Source organism: Tripterygium wilfordii, chromosome 20 (assembly GCF_013401445.1).
Source record: "Tripterygium wilfordii isolate XIE 37 chromosome 20, ASM1340144v1, whole genome shotgun sequence".
Classification (NCBI taxonomy): Eukaryota; Viridiplantae; Streptophyta; class Magnoliopsida; order Celastrales; family Celastraceae; genus Tripterygium; species Tripterygium wilfordii.
Window position 1 is genome coordinate 1,362,580 of NC_052251.1, and position 19,409 is coordinate 1,381,988.

The 19,409-nt window shown below is 36.9% G+C and overlaps 3 protein-coding genes across 4 annotated transcripts; 2 read left to right on the top strand and 1 right to left on the bottom strand.

Moving 5' to 3' along the window:
- Window positions 1-188: 188 nt before the first annotated feature.
- On the top strand, window positions 189-9,932 carry LOC119986484 (peroxisomal acyl-coenzyme A oxidase 1-like). The gene is made up of 14 exons (XM_038831049.1): window positions 189-420; window positions 2,387-2,495; window positions 2,624-2,685; window positions 2,874-3,083; window positions 3,351-3,438; window positions 3,677-3,839; window positions 4,468-4,666; window positions 5,459-5,656; window positions 6,221-6,352; window positions 7,501-7,621; window positions 8,028-8,138; window positions 8,666-8,735; window positions 9,224-9,407; window positions 9,501-9,932. The coding sequence occupies exons 1-14, from the start codon at window positions 280-282 to the stop codon at window positions 9,708-9,710; spliced, it is 1,998 nt and encodes a 665-aa protein (XP_038686977.1). The 5' UTR covers window positions 189-279; the 3' UTR covers window positions 9,711-9,932.
- Window positions 9,933-10,598: 666 nt separating this feature from the next.
- LOC119987316 (transcription factor MYB114-like) lies at window positions 10,599-11,898 on the top strand. Of its 2 annotated transcripts, none has more exons than XM_038832191.1 (3): window positions 10,599-10,845; window positions 10,925-11,081; window positions 11,426-11,898. In XM_038832191.1, the coding sequence occupies exons 1-3, from the start codon at window positions 10,695-10,697 to the stop codon at window positions 11,730-11,732; spliced, it is 615 nt and encodes a 204-aa protein (XP_038688119.1). In that variant the 5' UTR covers window positions 10,599-10,694; the 3' UTR covers window positions 11,733-11,898. The 2 variants fall into 2 exon arrangements, with proteins under 2 accessions (XP_038688119.1, XP_038688120.1); XM_038832192.1 differs by having other exon boundaries at window positions 10,615-10,845; window positions 10,952-11,081.
- Window positions 11,771-18,962, bottom strand: LOC119987315 (probable glycosyltransferase At5g25310). The gene is made up of 6 exons (XM_038832190.1): window positions 18,749-18,962; window positions 16,133-16,728; window positions 15,905-16,035; window positions 14,527-14,875; window positions 13,172-14,112; window positions 11,771-11,951 (listed from the first exon to the last, which is right to left on the bottom strand). Exons 2-5 carry the CDS (start codon window positions 16,580-16,582, stop codon window positions 13,423-13,425), a joined length of 1,620 nt encoding a protein of 539 aa, XP_038688118.1. The 5' UTR covers window positions 16,583-16,728; window positions 18,749-18,962; the 3' UTR covers window positions 11,771-11,951; window positions 13,172-13,422.
- Window positions 18,963-19,409: the final 447 nt, after the last annotated feature.

A 19,409-nucleotide genomic window follows, 5' to 3' on the forward strand; every position in this document is an offset into this window, starting at 1 on the left:
GGGCTTGAGCTTGAACCCGAACATGTGGGGGGTTTGGGCTTGGACTTGGGCTTGAACATGAAAAACACTAAAACAGTAGGGTCGAAAGTGAATCACTGCGTTACAGAATTGGCAGCTACACGTGTCAAAGCTTGTCTCGTCAGGACAATTACTTCCTTTCTGTTCCATTTGTCCTGATTGGGTGAAGAGATCCACTATAAGTACACAGACAAGCAAACACAGATACGTACCAGACTGACTTAATTTGAAAAGCCAATTTGGGGTTCGATTCGTTGGACAATGGAGGGCGGTGTGGATCACCTGGCGCATGAGAGGAACAAGGCGCAATTCGATGTGGAGGAGATGAAGATCGTTTGGGCTGGCTCACGCCATGCCTTCGACGTCTCCGATCGTATGGCTTGTCTCGTTGCCAGCGACCCGGTGATTGATTCTCTCTCCCTCTATGTTTCTGTTTGGTTGTGTGGTGTTATTGTGATTGATTCTCTCTCTCTCTATGTTTCTGTTTGGTTGTGTGGTGTTATTGTGGTTGAGAAAATGCAGATGGTGAAATTAGCTCTTTGAAATTTTTAGCGCAATTGCGCAAGAGATCGCAAATTCTAGCTCTCACGCTTGACGTGATTTGGTGTTATTTCCCCATTGGGCCATAAGCTCATTTCGTAATCGACCAATTTAGTTTGTGAGCATTATATGTGATCCGTAAATTTATCATTGGGGTTTAGTACGAATGTATGATGGGTTGGGTTTCAATGAGTTTCCTCGTTGAAAAAAATGGTGGTTGAGAAAATGCGCCTTCAAATTCATAACGTTTGATTTTGATTTACCATAAAGCTGTTTATAACCCTTTGGTTTCCGAGGCAAACCTAGAAACTAGAAAGTGGACTAAATCATGATGAATTAAGTTCTTCACGTTGTATCTTTCATGGAGAATGATAAAATGATAATGAGTGTTCCCTAGATAATGATGAAAATGAAAAAGATGTATTGTAATTTGAAAAACATATATATTTCAAGTTTCAAAAATTAGGTAAGAGAGTCTTCATTAGGTGTGATATTTTGTGATATGTTGTAATCAATTTTTAACAAGTGTCATCAGGTGTATGTTATCAATACCTATATTTTATTAGGGAAATATTATTCAGTGTCCTTAGGACATTAAATAAATGACATAAATATGCTTTTCATCACATATGACATGTTGTGATATGCGGTATTACCATTAAGACATTCGTCAAGACCCCTTTTATTAACATGCTAGCATATATATTGGTATTGAAATTTTAATATGTAACTAAATCAATATTCTCTACTTAAATAGTATAAATTGAAATTGTAGTTAAGGTGACAAAACTATGTTCGGTCTGAATGATCGATTTGTTCAATTCAAATTAAACAAAATTTAGACATAAGTTATATATCCGAAATTCATGTCCAAACACAAAAAATTTATTGAGTTTAAAATAGTCCCAGACATAAATATTAAACAATTTACTTATCCGGATGTCAATTCAGATTAAATTATTATTCGATTTACTTATCCGAAAATAAATACATTCGAAATCCAAAAACCGATTTAAGATTCAAATATATAAAAATATTTCTTAAACACAAGAGGCGATCTTGTCTGAGCCAAAACCATCACTCCTAGGGCCCTAACTGTTAAATCAGATGTCAAATCTCGGCAAGAAAATCTGAAACTTTTCAATGGTTACAGATCGAAGCAAATCCTCACCCTCCCCCAACACATTCGCTCAAACAATCCCCCTCTCCATTCTTCTGAATCTGAATCTTTGATCTACTCATCACAAATGGCTTCGCTCGTCGAGAAGACTGGCGGTGGCCGAGAGTATAAGATCAAAGACATGTCCCTCGTCGACTTCGGCCGCCTCGAGATTGATCTTGCTGACGTTGATGTGCTGGGGCTCATGTCCTGCAGCACCGAGTACAGCATTCCAAATAGCTAGAAATGCTACTAAAATTGTTTTGAAACGGTGGTCACCAAATTGGTGTTTGGCGGGTGAGTATATATGCTACTCACAATGGTCTGCCAAACAGTAGTGTAACAGTATAACTTGTAGTTAGTTTTATCAATCAATGAATTTATTATAAATGGAATATAAACATTTTGGGCTCCTTCGCGGTGATTCATTGACCAAGTACTAAAGTTGCAAGTTTTTCAATTATAAAGTTACCTTTTCCATATATTGCTGCAAGGAGTAGATGTGATAAATTTTCATGTTTGTGTGTACTGGTAGTAGCAATGTGTGTTTTTTTTTTTTTTTTTTTTTTAATGTAGAGCACTTGAATCCGCATTCTTTGCTGCTTTCTTTTTTGATATTTTAGTTTTCTGGGTGGTTTTTCACTTGTTTCTACTATGGTTTTTCTTCAGGCATTTAAGAAAGATAACAGAGCTACTCTAGGCAGGAAGGAATTGTTTAATAACACCCTTAGAAAAGCAGCTCATGCTTGGAAAAGGATCCTTGAGCTTCGTCTTACTGGTTGGCATTAAACTGGATTCTAAAGTCATATTTCTACTACTACCTTTAGAGCTTTGTAATGGTTTTATAGTGTAAGATTGAGTTACTAATATATCTTTCTTATGTGACTGCCATTTCTGTTATTACAGATGAGGAGGCTGCTAAGTTGAGATCGTACATTGATGAACCTAATTTTACTGATCTTCATTGGGTAAGCTTGTTTACGAGCTTTTAATTTTGAATAGGTTGTTCATTTCAACAAAAGAATGCTGACAGCTGACAAGTGTGGAGAAATTATTATATCTTTGAACTTTTTTATTGCCGCAAAAGTAAAAATTTGCCAAGAAATTATTGTTGATGTGCGGACCTGAACTTATAAAATTTGTAATTTTATGATAGGGAATGTTTGTGCCAGCTATCAAGGGGCAAGGTACGGAGGAACAGCAGCAGAAATGGTTGCCGTTGGCAAATACGATGCAAATAATTGGTTGCTATGCACAAACTGAGCTTGGTCATGGCTCCAATGTTCAAGGGCTTGAAACCACTGCAACTTTTGATCCCCAAACTGATGAATTCATCATTCATAGTCCCACCTTGACTTCATCTAAAGTAAGCAAACGAATCAACTGGTGTTTACCTGATAACAGCAACATTAACCTCAGCTTACTAGCATATCATTTAGTAATTCTTGATTTCTTGGCAAAGGCCTTTGCTCATGCTATACCATATACTACATGCTACATCCAGATTCTCCAACAGGATAACTCATATTCTCTGTTAACTGCATTTGCTTCTATATTGTCATTCTCTCATGCTCCCTTCATATAATACTCTCATAAAAGTGTCATTTTTTTCTTCTCTGTTACTTGTCAATAGTGGTGGCCTGGTGGTCTGGGTAAAGTTTCCACACATGCTATTGTCTATGCGCGCCTTATAACTGATGGTCAAGAACATGGGGTTCATGGTAATTTCAAATTTCCTTTTTCAAACTCCTTGATGGATAATGGTTACAGGCGAGCATGTGATCCAGTGGTAAGTTGCAAGGGTGCAACCTAGGGTCACAAGTTTAATTCTGGACACAAGCTCTCCACATATTATGTGGGAGTAAGGTCTGCGTACATCCTGCCTGTGCATGGGAGTTGTTTGTTTATCTTGATGGATAATGGTTAATCTAGTTTTAATTACTAAAAACACCACTTCAGGTTTCATTGTCCAGCTCCGGAGCTTGGATGATCACTTGCCTCTTCCGGGCATAACGATTGGTGATATTGGCATGAAATTTGGAAATGGGGCTTATAACACTATGGACAATGGCGTTTTAAGATTTGATCATGTTCGCATCCCAAGGGATCAAATGATGATGCGGTTTGTTATCCCCCCCCCCCCTCTCTCTCACTCCCTCTCATTCTCTGTCACTCTCTCTCTATATAAGGGACTATATCTTAGCACCTGGTCCCCTGCCTTAAGAAGTTCTTCTCATCATTGTAACTCTAAAATTTTTGGGGCCATGATTATTGCATTATATGCGGTATTTTTACCAAATTACCAGTATACCAATGATTTTAAGTCTATGGATAGTTTTGGAAAGCTGTTAAATTTTCACTCCTTGGTTATGGAAGGTGGAAATTTTGTGGTGGGCATCTCAATATTGAGGGGTAGGCGGGAGCCAAACAAAGGGGGAGGGAGTGCTAACTTTGAAATGACCCTACCCTAGCTTGAGTAACTGCTTTTGGCAAAGTTGCTGAATAGATATTGTATTGACGGCTTCTCTTGGATTAGACTTGATTGATAGTTAATAAGTGTTTAAAGCTCTTCGATTCTTTACTTTGTGACCAGAACCTCCATCTTGCATAACACTAGTACCATCAGAGAAATTTTTTTGTAGAATGCTGCCTTCTATTTCATTGCTAAATCTTACTCCAATCATCATCCTCAATTTTCATGGAGCAATATGTCAGCTAAACCTGATGTCTATTTTTCAATAACTTCCCAGGGTTATGCAGGTGACAAGGGAAGGAAAATGTGTGCGATCCAGTGTCCCGCGTCAGCTGATCTATGGTACCATGGTGTTTGTGCGTCAAACAATTGTATCTGGTGCATCCAGTGCTCTGTCCCGTGCTGTTTGCATTGCTACAAGATACAGTGCTGTTCGTAGACAATTTGGTCCACAGAATGGTGGTGTTGAGACCCAGGTATGGAAAACCAGTTCTTGAAATAGTTGGCATAGGATTCTTCTACATTATATTTTTTCTGCATAATATCCAAGTTCCTTGTTAATTAAACATTCATGGCAATCAAACATGTCGTATTTCATTGAAAGTGTTTTCTCATGTTTGGATGCTCAAAGCTGGATGATGGTGCTTGGGAAGGTTTTAGTGAATCTTAAGATCATATTGCAATTTGGAGATGATACCGCTGTCATTTCCAATTTTATGATTCGTATATCTTATGTTAAAAGAGCTATTGGCAGTTTCTTTGTCGGCTACTATTGGACATGCATTATGATGGGATTTGCATCTTTATGAATGAGTTGGTGAATGGTGATGTCTGCTGAGTTTGAAGTTCGAACACTAGGAGAATCACATGTTCTGGATGACTGCGTTGTTGAAGGGTTGGACCACTAAATGAGTTATGAAAACCCTTTTTTCAGTGGGTATTGTAATTCCTCAATTCTTGCTAATTGGGCTCTTTTTTTGTGCATATGCAATACCTCACATGTATGAAGAAGGTTCGTGAACTTTCACTGGCATTTGTTTTCTCAATAGAATTTGTTTTAATGCTTCTGTGCAACTTCCAATAAAGTTGATAACTAACGAAGATGTAAATTACAAATTAAAAGATTAGTTTTGAGAAAGTCATGTTAATATTTTTTTTGCTCTTGTTGCTGGTTGATTTTCAGAATACTTGGTTATTTTTTCCTCTAGGTGTGTTTTTTCCTAGGAAAGCGCATCTAATTTTTTTATGTTCAATCTATTTTGTAATAGGTGATTGACTACAAAACTCAGCAGAATAGACTATTCCCTTTGCTGGCTGCTGCCTACGCTTTCAGGTTTGTTGGTGAGTGGTTGAAATGGCTATATACGGATGTGAATCAAAGACTGCAAGCCAATGATTTCTCAACATTGCCCGAGGCTCATGCGTGTACAGCGGGTTTGAAGTCATTGACTACTTCTTTCACTGCTGTATGTGTCTCTGTCTCAATAAATAAATTAATTTCCTCACTTTTGATTTGAATCTCTTTCTCTCTCTCGTGTGCTCTGAAAAATGTAATTATCACCAAGCTAAGTTTGATTGGAATGGTGGTGAGCACAAATTGTGTTCAAACAATGCACATGCTTGATTAACTTAAATCTGTTATGGTCTACTATTCTTTGAACTTCATCTCATGTAGAATCCTACCCTAAGAATATTTACTAAACCATTTTGCTAAAAGTTATTATTGTCATTGTCAAAAGGATGCATTTTTCTTCTCAACTTATCATCAATATTGGGTTATAATTATGAATTTAGGGATGTTCTGTTACAGAAATGTTTTGACAATTGTATTTTATTAGCTATTACACTCTTGTGAACATGATTGTTTAAGCTTCATGCCAAGCTGAATGATTTATGCCAATGCCGTGCATTTTATTGTACATTTGTTTGCATTTAATTTAGTGTTATTTTAAGAAAAATTCTTTGACAACTTAATTCAACATCTGTTTCTTTTATGGTGCTTTCTTGACTACATTTCGTTTGAGCTTCAGGATGCAATTGAAGAATGTCGAAAATTATGTGGTGGCCATGGTTACCTGTGTAGCAGTGGGCTTCCTGAGTTGTTTGCAGTTTATGTTCCAACCTGTACGTACGAAGGAGACAATGTTGTGCTGCTTTTACAGGTTTGTGATCATGAAAAGCCATCATTCCTTTCATTTTTTCCCTAAATCTAATACCTTTCATTTGTTTAGTTCATTTATATGATAGCCATTCTCACTTATTGCTCTTTCTACTACATAAAAAATGTAATTATGAACCATTGGATAAAATCATTGTGCTCTACAGATGGTCCCCTTTGGCCCTGAGCCAAATCTTCCCTTGTGTTAGTGCAGAATGCCAATGAAGTATGTGCCTGATTGGGATAATAGACAATTAGTCCTTACATGCTAATGGAGAACTTTTAAACTCTTCCCTGCAATTCCTTAAAATGATATTTGAAAGCAAGTCTGGGCTAATGTAATATTTTCACTGTGCTGCTTTTTCATGCAAATTTGCATCTTCACGTTTTGATAATGTCATCTAGGTGATCTAATTCAATGATGACTTCTTTTGATCCTATGGGCTCTGATTTTTAAAATTGAGTCATTTGAGCTCAGTTTACTTTTGGCTGAGTTTCAGTTCAGTATGTGTATAACTCTGGCCTCGTCATACTATGATGTTGAGTCATCGTAGTGGAAAGTCTTCAGTTCAGATATAATTAGATAAAATTGATTATGGATGACTGAAAATTGCTCCAGCTCTTACACTCTATCCTAAACTATAGAAAGTTGCATGAATGCAAATCTTGGAAGAATTTGTTGGTTTCACCAGGAAAGAAAAGAAATCAGAAGTTCTCTTTGTAAATTTCACTTCTGTCATTTTTTTTGTGAAGGCTGTGACATCTCCTTTGATGGTTATGCCTATGGTGATGAATTGCCAGACAACACGATAGTAAATGACTACAAAAGCATTCCGTTTATGAGACTTCCTAATTCTCCTTTTTAAGGATAAATTGAATGTCTGACTTCATCTAACGTGCAGTTTCCGGGCTTGCATATAATGGCTTTGGGCAGTGCACCTGTTTAATAGTAGAAGATATGGATTGTAATTATGAATTAACGGCTGCATATTTGGTGGAGGTTTTTTGTCGTTCTTTTGCATGATGCCTGTGCATGTGCAGGGGGTTGATTGATTCATTCTGTTCTTAATACCAGATTGACTTGGGAGGCCACAGCAACCACCAGTTAATTGTTTTGAACTAATGCTGTTATGAAACTGAATAATATTGTAGGTGGCGAGGTTTCTCATGAAGACTGTTTCCCAGTTGGGGTCTGAAAAGAAGCCGGTTGGGACAACAGCTTATATGGGACGGGTAGAACACTTGATGAAATGTCACTGCAGCGTTCAGAAGGGTACTACGTTTTATCACTTGATGTTTTTACTTTTGTCTTTCTTCCCCAACGATTTAATTTACTCTTTCATGGCTCCTCCAGCAATCTTGTGTCTATTGTTTTTGGATGAAAGACACTATATCCACTAAAACGTTAACTTTAAAAATATCAATGCTTGCTAACTTCCTATTGGGTCTTGCTGGTTTCTGAAGAATCTAAGGAAAGATCACGACCTAATTCAACACACCGGAGGCATTAATTTGAGGAAATACTTATGCATGTACATGTTAGTGATTTAGTAACAGTTGGTCCCTAATGGTTGGGTTGCTACCTTATCCAAGCACCCATACCATGAGGAAAGAACACATGGACAATTGAATATATATATTTTATTGATAATATATCTATATCTTTAAATATCTTGCAGCCGAGGATTGGTTAAATCTTAACACAATACTGGAGGCATTTGAAGCAAGGGCTGCCAGGATGTCTGTTGCCGTTGCACAAAAACTTGCACGGTTTGCAAATCCAGAAGAGGGTATGTCACGCCTTGCTAACCTGATATATTTGCAGTTCCATATATTTGTATCGTGGTTTTGACATATTATGAGGAAATTTTGAGGATGTTTTAGCAATTAATTGTTAGCTTTATTCGGCTCATTTTCCGGTCATTATTATTTCTTGTTTTGATGAGGTAAATACAGACTGGCAGTCGAGTAATCATTAGTTAAGTCTTACCCAATTATTTGGAGTCAGCTACATGAATTAATAGACAAAATTTCGTGGAGTCCACTTCAGGGATCTCTATTGGTATTCGATTTTGTCTGCAAATACAATCTAAGTACTTGCTCCTTTTGTAAACCTTCCATCTGTTGTAAATTTTGTTGGTCTGTTACTGCATGTTTTGGTGCCAAAGTTGGGTCTGTTTTGCTATTCAATTTGGTCTAAAAATAGACTTGTCACTGATCCTATCTTGCGCATGTTCATTTTATTTTATTTTATTCGTATGTTACTACTTACCTTGGTCAACGGTTATTGATAGATTTAACTCTTTCTTTTTTTCAGGTTTTACAGAACTCTCACCTAATTTGGTTGAGGTTTCGGTCGCTCATTGCCAATTAATCGTTGTTTCCAAGTAAGCTCTGTATACTTTTTCTTTACTGTTGAAACTATTTTAAGTCCTTTTAAGGCTTTAACAATCCATGTGCATCTCTTATTGTGCACATCCTGTGCATAACTATGATACAATACAAAATCCTGTAAGCAGCTATGTTTCCTCCTATGAGCCATTGGGCCAATGTGACTTTCCAGATGGCTAGCTGCTTTTTTACCACTCCACATTTTTTTTTTTTAGTTTTTTCTTCTTTTCTTTTCAGAGTGTAAGAGAAATTTATTGAACAAGCACCGACCATCGAGAAACTGTAGTCCAGAAAGGGGCATTAAGACCTATGAAGTTATCACCATTACATATATCTGAATTTGAAAAGTAAAAATTTCAACGAACAAATCAGTGGTCAATGGCTATGCTTTTTCAGAGAAATGGCTGAAATGTTTTGTTTTTGTTTTTTTATTTGTTCCCTATTTTCTTGGTTAACCATTCTAAGGATCTTAATTTTGTTGCAGATTCATCGAAAAATTGCAACAGGACATACCAGGGAAGGGAGTGAAAGAACTTTTGGAGATGCTGTGCAATATTTATGCTTTGAATCTTCTTCACAAACATCAGGGTGATTTTCTATCTACTGGTTCCATTACTTCCAAGCAAGGTTCGCTTGCAAATGATCAGCTTAGATCAATATATTCCCAGGTTTGTCTCAAGAGATTTGTTCTAATAATCCTCATGCTTGTTTTCGTAAAGCCACCGTCATCCGATTTTTCTTTCAATTTGATGGTTTCTTAGGTCCGTCCAAATGCAATTGCACTTGTCGATGCATTTAATCACACTGATCCCTACCTTGGCTCTGTTCTTGGGCGATATGATGGAACTGTTTATCCTAAACTTTACGAGGAAGCATGGAAGGATCCTCTGAATGACTCTGTTGTACCTGATGGCTACCGTGAATATATCCGGCCGATGCTGAACAACCAACTACGTAATGCAAGGCTCTGAAATAGTGAAATGCAGGCCGATGCTGTTTGGTTCTGTATAATCTAAACTAGTAGAGATTTATGGTTGATTAGCTTTTCTTATTTTTCCATGGCTTAATAATACATCATATATGCAATAATGCAACTGGTTTGCAGTTGCAATGGGCTTGTAAGTATGAGAAACAATATTGTCTTCATATTTGGAAGGATCATAAATTATATACATGTTTTTTATGGCAGTTTTTAAAGATTTTTTTTTAACGATCTTTGATAATTTTGTCTTTTATGCCACATCGTCCAAACAAGGTAGAAAATCTCTTGGCATCGCCCAATGGGCTTAATTATAGGGAGGGCAAAACTCTCTCATGTCGGAATGATTGAATTTGTTTGACTCGGATTTAATCAAGTTTGGATATATGTTATATGTTCAAAATTTAGGTCCAAAAACTAAATTTTTTTCCAATTTAAAATCGGATCAGGGTTCAAACAACTAAATCTTGTCAGATTTACTTATTCGAATCCTAATCCGAATTATGTTATTGTCCAATTTATTTGTTCAAATTTAAATCAATCCAGACCCTAGGCTTAATGGGCCGCGAAAAGTGTTTGGTTAAGATGCTTTCCCTCTAGCCTGTTAAGCTATTACTCAGGAATTCGCATTGTTTGGTCACTACTCCAGTGAGACTCAATCAATAGGCCCACCTTTATTGATCAATCCTTGAACTGACCAATCATATAGCAGACATGATTATTCTACTATCCATTCTTACACACAGCCACTCGAAGTGGTAGTTGGGGAGTTGTCTTTTATCTACTCAACTCCGACTGTGTGTAGAAGGGTAGATACATAGTACATATTTCCTCACTAACCTCTCAAACCCCTCATACAAGTCAAACAATGCGACTGACTATCTACCCATATTCTCAATTTATACTCTCCCCACTCTCCAGGAACTTATAACATAGTCCCATGCACTCTGCTTCTAACTTCTAACCTCTCTCTCTAATGTCTCTCTCTCTAATGTCTTTGACAAATGATCGACCTCAGAAAAGAGTGAAGACAAAAGGAGCATGGACGGCCGAGGAGGATCATAAACTGGCTCACTGCATTGAAATTCATGGTGCAAAGAGATGGAAGGCTATTGCATTGAAATCAGGTCAGTGTGAGGCCTATCCTAGCTATTATGAGCTAAATTGATAATGACGAACCACTTGTTGCTTGTTATTGGAGTTCAAGCTGGTTTGATTTTCCTGTTTCTTCAGGCTTGAATCGATGTGGGAAGAGCTGCAGGTTGAGATGGCTGAATTATCTAAGACCAAACATCAAGAGAGGCAACATTACTGATGAGGAAGAAGACCTGATCGTTAGGCTTCATAAATTATTAGGGAACAGGTACTAACTCGTTCAACAAACAACTTTGTTTAAGCTATATTCAAAATCAGTACGTAAAATAGTAAAATACCATCTCAATTCATCCTATTTTACTAGATCCGGGATGTGATAGGGCTTCGAAGGATGAACTCGATATGGACAGTTTTAATAAGATTTCATTCTTGAACAAAAATCCAATTTTGGATTTTTTTCATCTATTCCATGACCAGAACAGGAGTATGCAGCTTACACCACGATTTTGAATCACAAGAGATTTCAAGAAATGGCGGATATATATGTATGTGTGTGTATACAAACATATAGTAGGGATTTGAGGAATGTGTTACTTCCTTTGATTGTTTTAGGTGGGCTTTGATTGCGGGAAGGATTCCAGGACGAACCGACAACGAAATCAAGAACTATTGGAATTCTCATTTGAGCAAAAAGATGAGTGAGGATAAAGCACCTTTAACTTCAGGTGCAGACGAGACGATGTCCAGGAACTCCTGGGAGCACATTGCCTTGTCCGTTGAGGACGGCGCCAAAGAAGTAAGGAACTCGGAGATTAACTTCAATGTGGACGAGTTCTTCAGCTTCCCCACAGAAGGTTCCAACCATTTGGAGTGGGTGAACAAGTTCCTAGGACTCGAGGATGATCCATGCTCACTGTGAAGAGGCGAACATGATGTAGAACATGAAAGATGTGTCACGCTTCAAAAAATAGAAACTTAAGTAAACAATAATCAATTTAAACATTTATAGTTGAAATAAAATTTGCTACTATATGTATGCTGGAAGTCTGGTTTATATGACTGCATTTGGTTTGTTCGCCACGCAAGGCAACGGTGCAGTATTTTCAATCATGTAGTTGCTCCTGCTGTCCTGCAATACCTGCAAGATTATGCCTATTTTAATTTCTCCTAGATAACTCACCTTAAAGCTAAGGGAACCATGATAATCTCATCAAATATGGCATTTTATAGAAAAGGTGAAGAGAAAAAAGAACTTCAGTCTTCAGTGTCTGAAGTCTGGATGATCTAAAAAATGTATGGTGTTCATGAATTCAATAAGTAATGTCCAACCATCAACAAAGCAATCAACTAATGAACAGCAGACCAACTTGCAGAGTTTAGGTGAAGGATTGAAAAGGTAAAAAAGTAATGTTGTCCCCTCAAAATGAAAAATGTGGGGATAGAAAAGGGATTGAGACAAGGCCTAGAATCAGTATTAAAGTAAGCAAGCTACTAATGCATGGGTCAACATGATAAAATCTAACAAATAGAAGTCTGGTTTTGTCTTAAAAAACTTCTCAATGAAAAATGCCTTATTTTACGAGTTCCAGCCCCAAAGATTTTATGATTTCTCTGCCAGGGTTCTGTATCCCACTGCTAATAAATCTCAAATCAGAAAATCAGATACAACGTTTGTTACTTTTGCCGTAAAAATCCCGAAAACGCAAAAGCATGTATGAACACATTCTTCTGTTCCCCCCCCCCTTTCTGTGGATTTTTTCATATGCTACATAAAATGAATACAAGTAATATGTATATGTACCTAGTACCGGGCAGATTACTCGATGAGCCCCTGTCATATAAGAACTTAAATTATTTTGTTAAGTTGCTCTGTTATCTTCTCTGCCACAGAAAAAAGCCTCAAAATTTTACAGCTCAAATTTGAAGTTCAGGACACAGAAGGTAGATATATTATTCACTGTCGTTTTGAATAACCAAACATCAGCTAATGCAATTAGAAAGCTAATTCATTGAGGAGATTGATCTATTAATCAAATCTAATCTTGCTAGCAGCTTCTTGACAGTTCTTGCTGAAATTTTGAATCACATGTTAATTAGCGGCAAAAGAAGCAGTTTGTGACCAACAGAAATGAAGTTACAATTATGCTTACATCTTATATGAAATGATAGCCACATGCTTCTACACAACCATGCGAGGTTGTACTTTGGTGCTCAACGAGCAATTGAAACAAATAAGAGACAAGCAGTTTAACAATAGCAGAATCATTGCACAATTCATTTCAAGGTAAGCGGGATTGTAGCTAATAGTAGTATAGCACACACAAAAGATCATGAGAAAAAATGATGATTGAAATGTACCTGAATCATGATTGCCATCTGCATCACCATTCCTCCATCATGTTTATATTTCAGACAAAGCACTTGATTTAAATATGTTCACCTGCCTTACGGTCACTAATATCACGTCCCTCTAAACTTCAACAGCAAGCTTCTTAGTTTATACTTGAGACAAATAGTCGCCTGCAATTTTGCTCTCTATTTGGCTCATCCATCTGACATGGTTCACCCAGCTTATGATTCTTTTCATTGAAGAAGAACCAAAAGAATCACTAGGACTGTGGGATTGGAATATGGTTAACCCTGCTAAACCAAATCGAATGGAGTATCATGTGGAACAAGTCAAATCTGATTGGCCTCGGGTTCCAAAGAAAATGCTTCTGTACCATCTTCACATTGATTTGCATTGTCAGGTACCTTCTAAGCGGGATTGCCAGTAGAATTTCCTTCAGTTTTGGGATATCCTTCTCTGCAACGACCACAGAGAAAGCACTCCAATCTAATACTTCACTAAAAGGAAGGGCAAAATTATCCGCAATGATTACTGGTACACACTCATAATAAATGGCCTCAACAATCCTGGGGCTGTTTACTTCAAAGCCCATAGGGCATATACAATATTTACTAGATTTCATGTGTTGAACATAATTCATCTTTCGTGAGACTCTGCTGGGAAGAGGCCCATAAATTCTCATGTCTTCATCTTTGTCAAGCCAGTGCTTAAGAAGAATGGGACGGACCCTGCCATGCATGTTCCCAGCAAAGAAAGCAAGGATTGGACGCTGTGATACTCTATTCCCATTACCAATATATCTAAGGGGTCTTCTGTAAGTCCTTATGGTGGTCTCAGGCAGGGAAACATCCCTTCCAGCAACAAAAATTCCTTCAGATAGGTCTGCGTTGCATAAAGCTTTTATGGTGTTTTTGGCTAGTTCCTCGTGGGCAGTGACTGTGTAAGGACCCTGCAACCAGAACAGACGGGTTATTCAAGATAAGCAATGACTAGAATGGATTGCAAATGGGTGCTCAAATTGCCAAAGAAATCTGAAAACAACCACTAATCAAAACTTAATTGATGACGCTTGCGTTCACACACTTTCTCAATTAGAACCTTCAATTAGTTCATAAGAAAACCTCCCAAGTATGATTTATCTAGCTCCATTGGGCATATAGATGACCACGGACAAAAATTTCAATATCAACATACAAAAAGATATGCTAAGGGCCTGTACTTTAAATGAATCAATAAAGAGCAACTAAAAGGTTTTCTAAAAAGAAAATTTGTCCTTAGACCCAATTCAATTAACGACAAAACCAAAATAAAACTGGCTCATCTAGATAATTCAGCAACTATGTAAATTGACATATTATGATACCCAGTCATGGCAAGCAACAAGAAAATGATCTCTGCCATGTGTGCGGTTCCAAAATGGATATTTCATGGCCAGCATGTTCACATAGTCTCTGAGGAAAATTGACAAAGGTCTCAAATTATGTGAGTCAGGCACATAGAGTGCATGCTCCAGCTGGCGTGTACTATATGGCAAATAAAACAATTGGGCCTTTTCTGGATCCCTTGTGACGAACTGCCTGTTTCCCTCCATTAACCTCAAAAACCACCCTTCAGAGGCATAAATTCCAGTGAGATGAGGTTGATGGAAAATTGGTCTTGCTCCATCAGGGTAAATATAGACTTTAAGTATCAGTTCCATCAATTCATAGCTCCTGAAATGAAGAAAAATTGGTGGTCTTTTAGATTACATAATTCCTGTGAAAATGACATATTTATTCTTAACGTAAATCATAAGAAGTCAAAGTCAAAGAAGGAGTAGAATGGCTATTGGGAAGAATAATGGTTCAATGGGGTTGCACAAAGAAAAATAAGATACAGAAAAACTACATACCAGATTATCACACTCTGATTATATATTCATTATAGATGAGAAACTTATGCAAATGTAATTCTTCAAAATAACAAAAATTCACGAGAAGGAAGCTTAAAATGCAAGATCCACGACCATTTAAGGGAAAGACTAAAGGTTTGCCTGGGGCTTTGCAATTGTAAACAGTTCAAACTTTATAACAATAGGCCACATGGTCAAATAAATAAGGGAATGTTTGTGCTGCTTTATATACAAATAGCGCAATGTTAAAAAGCTAGTGAAGAAATTGATATCAGAAATGGAAACATGAAGATAACCTAAACCCACCAGTTTAACAAATTTTGCATCGAGAAGAGGGAGAAAGAAAAGGGGAAACCACATAGATAGTAAAGCAGCTATCAAAGCAAGCTGGCTCTTGCATCACGATCTAACTTTGAGCTTCTATCACCATGTCTGAACTAAGCTCACTCCACATGCTCACTTCAGAAGTCAACGCAAACCTCAGGCATTAAGTTTCATGGTTCGCCATGTGTCTTCGCTAGGATCATATGATGAAAATGGAGATGTGACAAGAAAATAATAGCACCAGTGCGCCACCCAAGTTCTCTTATCTAAGACTGTTTTTCGTTTCATATGAAGAGCGAGCCATATCCTTTTATCATAATTTTAATTTTAAAATTTATGTCACCAATACAAACATTGTAGGTTCAAATATGCATCAATGAAAATATATCTTTATCCATGAACCTATAAAGACAAATGGACATGGTGAATTAGGGACTAGCAGTACATGGATAACATAACACCATATACCATCAAGGCATCAACAACCTCAATGAAGACAAAATGGTGAAGTGCGATGAAATAATACCTTTTGAAAAGTGAAATATTCCTAAAAATAGGGGGATAGAGATAAGGATCATCTTTCACTTCTGAGGCAAGTTCTATTTCCTTTCTAGCATACAAAAGAGCCTCATCAGGTGGCAAGGACCAAATGTGTCTCTGCATAATATAATGATACAACAAAAACATTAGCTATAACAGCTCTATATTTGCTTCTAATATTAACCAAAGAAGTCAGAACTCACAATAACTCTACCTGCAAACGATATGGCACAGTTTCACGAGGAGGAGGAAGAATAACCTTTGGCTCATCATTTACCTTGCTTTTCTTCCTTCTCTTGCGTGGTAGAGGATTCCTCCCTAAAGAAACAATGGGCTTCTTTTTCTTGCCTTGTTGTAATTTAATGAGTTCAGCAGATGAATTAACAGAAACAATCAGAAAAGGTGGACTAAGAGGAGACTGCCTGCCCCTTGGCTCAGCATAAGTCTCACCCAACTGCATAGTAGAGTTCAAGGATGGAACAGTTGGAGAAAGCAACCACGTATGGAGTGGATATGGAAATACAAAGGTTGGCACCACAACACCAGCTGTTGTCATTATGGTCGCAACTAAAAACAGTTTTCTCCAATCAATTCTGCTTCCCACACACCGCCCAATCAGTTTTCTCATCAGGACAAGAGCGATGGGCCGCAATGATTTTTTCATCTCATTTTAGCAGAAGACTTCAAAATTGCTAATCTAGAAAATAGCAGTGAGAAATGTACCGAGGACCACAACATGTGTACATCATCTTACAGATCTTCTTAATGGAAGAGGGCTTCAAAATACTGAAAACTTAACCACTTGTTTGCCTAAGAAGAACATAACAATATACATCATAACCAGATGAGGCTGGATATTGAATTTCATTTCTCTGAAAGCTTTAACATTTGAGTTCTTAAGAAAGACTGAAATGTGAAGACAATAAACTTGAATGGCAATGGCATCTAGATCCACTGAAAATAAGTCAAAATTTCCATCAGAATGATTTTCTTTAGGATTCTTCCATGAGCAAGGACAAAAGTTATTACAAAATCTAAACATTACACAACAAAACAAATTGACTAGCAAAAACAAAACTAATTTTCATCTAGAAAATTCTCCCATGAATCTAAAAATAATTGTAAAAACAACAAATGAGGATATGGTAGAATGTTCTCATGATACAAAAAGATTCACACACAGAAAAAAGGAACTCATAGGAGGATGTGGTTATGACGCAAAAGAGGGGAAAAAAGAGCATGAACTAATTTTGTCCAAGCTTATAAATTCTATTTCCAACTAATCACACACTTAAGGTGTTCAATGCAACTTTCTTGAGCAATTCAAACTTTGTTGTTGCGAGTTCCTAAACCAATTCATGCATTGATATGGATCTAATAAAGAAGTAGGCAGTACCTTCTCTTGCTATAGAAACATTTCCAGAATGAAGTAGAGATATGTGCTACCATAACAACCCCGATTTCTAAACTTCTGGTTTCACCATTATTTTGGATGCTCAATAGCCATAAAAATCACAAAAATAAACGGTTGAAACGTCTATTTTTTCGTATTGGTTGAGCTCCTGAGATCAACCATCAGTCTTGAATCTTGATCGTTCTTGAAAACCATTGGATTGCATTTGCAATAATTTTGAAATTTTTTTTCCATAAGAAAACCTTATCTATTCAGATTATCAAATAAACCTCTACAAGTACGGAAGACTTTACCACCCAAACCTCAAGAAGAGATAGTTGGAGCAGCAACCGAACACCTGAATGCAGCCTAATCTAACGAATCACCACCAACATTAAACAGCTGAATACGTGCACAGAGTTTAATAAATGAATCAGGTAAAGATAAGCGAGGCGGAAAGCTTGCCCTTCCCACAGTGTATTGGTGGGCCACTGACTGGCACACATGATTGGACATCAGCCAAAAAATACTAAACATGGAAAAAGAAGGAAGGGGAATGAGAACTTTGGACTTGTTTGTGAATAAATTGAAGAGCTAAAATCTCACTTCAGCATCAACTGCCTTCATGCTATAAACATCTCAAACCATGCATCACCCCTCCATATATGAAAATATTTTTGTGCACAATTGTACAAATCACAATAAGAGTCATCTTCAAGAAAGCAAAGCAAGAAGGGAACGTGACAGCACCAACAGATGAATGAAAAAGAGTTTTGTACTTTAATGTGGGAATGAGAGCCAACTTAGCCAGTGTAGCCATGTACAAAATACCTTCACTTTCAAACTACAATGCAGCTGTATCATCCAGAAAAATTTTCAGAAACAACAGTTATTTTAATGGTAAGGGATAATAGGAAAAAAGAAGAAGGAATAATCCCTAAATTGCAGGTTTGCATTCCGGTTGCCACTGAAAGCAAAGAAACTTCAAAGTTAAAGAGGTGAAAGCACCAAGTAATTGGAAAATGAGGATCTTCAAAACAGTTATATGGAATCTGGGATTTTAATATGCTCAATTTCTTAACATTTAGAGCACAAATTGTCACAGTCACAAGAACTAAATGATTGCTAAGTCCTCGTTTATCAGGCATAGTTTTTTAATAGCAGAACGAAAAACAGTAAATCAAGATCTCCAACAATAACAGAATGCACTCGAATCTCTTAATCTTAACTAGAATTATTGAATCATGCTCATAAAAAGAGTGCCCCCTAAGCAGATTCACCATCTTGTGATCCTGTTCTATTTCATATGCATCAAATATTCAATTCTTGAACAGATTAGAATTCTCCTCAAGAAAATTCGTCGATAAAAGCTAAAAAAATACCAAATCGTTTGATCACGTAAATTTGAAATAATTTACAGGTCGAAATAGGCCATACCTGAGTCGAGAGACGAAGCAAAGAACAGGCAACCAGATTTTGATAAATTGTGTGAAATATGACAAACAACAAGCGTGACTTTGAATGCGCAGATTTGCAAAAGCACGGATCTGAGCTTGTCAATGAAGGTTTGCGGAAAAAGGAACAGGGAGAAGTTTGAATGGAGGGAAGCAGTGGGCTGGCGAGGCAGACGCTAACGGTTCTAGCTTACATGGATTTCGGACGTTTCTTTAATTGATTTTATTCCTTTACTTTTTGAAAAAAACATAATCAAATTGGTTGGATAATTATTTTGGGGATAAGTATAGCGAGGCCTATGAACTTTCAAAAAAAATGTCAATCGGGCGTAATTTTTTTTGGGCCAAATCAACCCATCAACTTTAAACAAGGATCCAAACTAACATTTTATTCTATTTACCGTAATGGCATAGATGACATGGTCGTTAGTTGATAATGTTTCATTTTTATTTTTTTTATAATTATTGATGTGACAGACATGTGACATTGATCGATAAAATAATGACACATGTCATTTTTAATTTATGATTATAAAAAATAAATTAATTAATAATTAAAAAATCTGAAAACCACAATCAAATAATTAGGAGCTTAATTGGTTGTTTTTTGAAAGTTTAGAACTTCCATGGTATTTAGCCCTTTA

Coding starts and splice junctions, on each gene's coding strand:
- LOC119986484 (XM_038831049.1), top strand. CDS start 280: ATGGAGGGCGGTGTGGATCACCTGGCGCATGAGAGGAACAAGGCGCAA. Junction 3,084..3,350: donor CCACCTTGACTTCATCTAAA/GTAAGCAAACGA, acceptor ACTTGTCAATAG/TGGTGGCCTGGTGGTCTGGG. Junction 8,736..9,223: donor CAATTAATCGTTGTTTCCAA/GTAAGCTCTGTA, acceptor ATTTTGTTGCAG/ATTCATCGAAAAATTGCAAC.
- LOC119987316 (XM_038832191.1), top strand. CDS start 10,695: ATGTCTCTCTCTCTAATGTCTTTGACAAATGATCGACCTCAGAAAAGA. Junction 10,846..10,924: donor GGCTATTGCATTGAAATCAG/GTCAGTGTGAGG, acceptor ATTGGAGTTCAA/GCTGGTTTGATTTTCCTGTT. Junction 11,082..11,425: donor CATAAATTATTAGGGAACAG/GTACTAACTCGT, acceptor TGATTGTTTTAG/GTGGGCTTTGATTGCGGGAA.
- LOC119987315 (XM_038832190.1), bottom strand. CDS start 16,582: ATGAAAAAATCATTGCGGCCCATCGCTCTTGTCCTGATGAGAAAACTG. Junction 14,876..15,904: donor AATATTTCACTTTTCAAAAG/GTATTATTTCAT, acceptor TCTTCATTTCAG/GAGCTATGAATTGATGGAAC. Junction 14,113..14,526: donor TTGTTGCTTGCCATGACTGG/GTATCATAATAT, acceptor TTCTGGTTGCAG/GGTCCTTACACAGTCACTGC.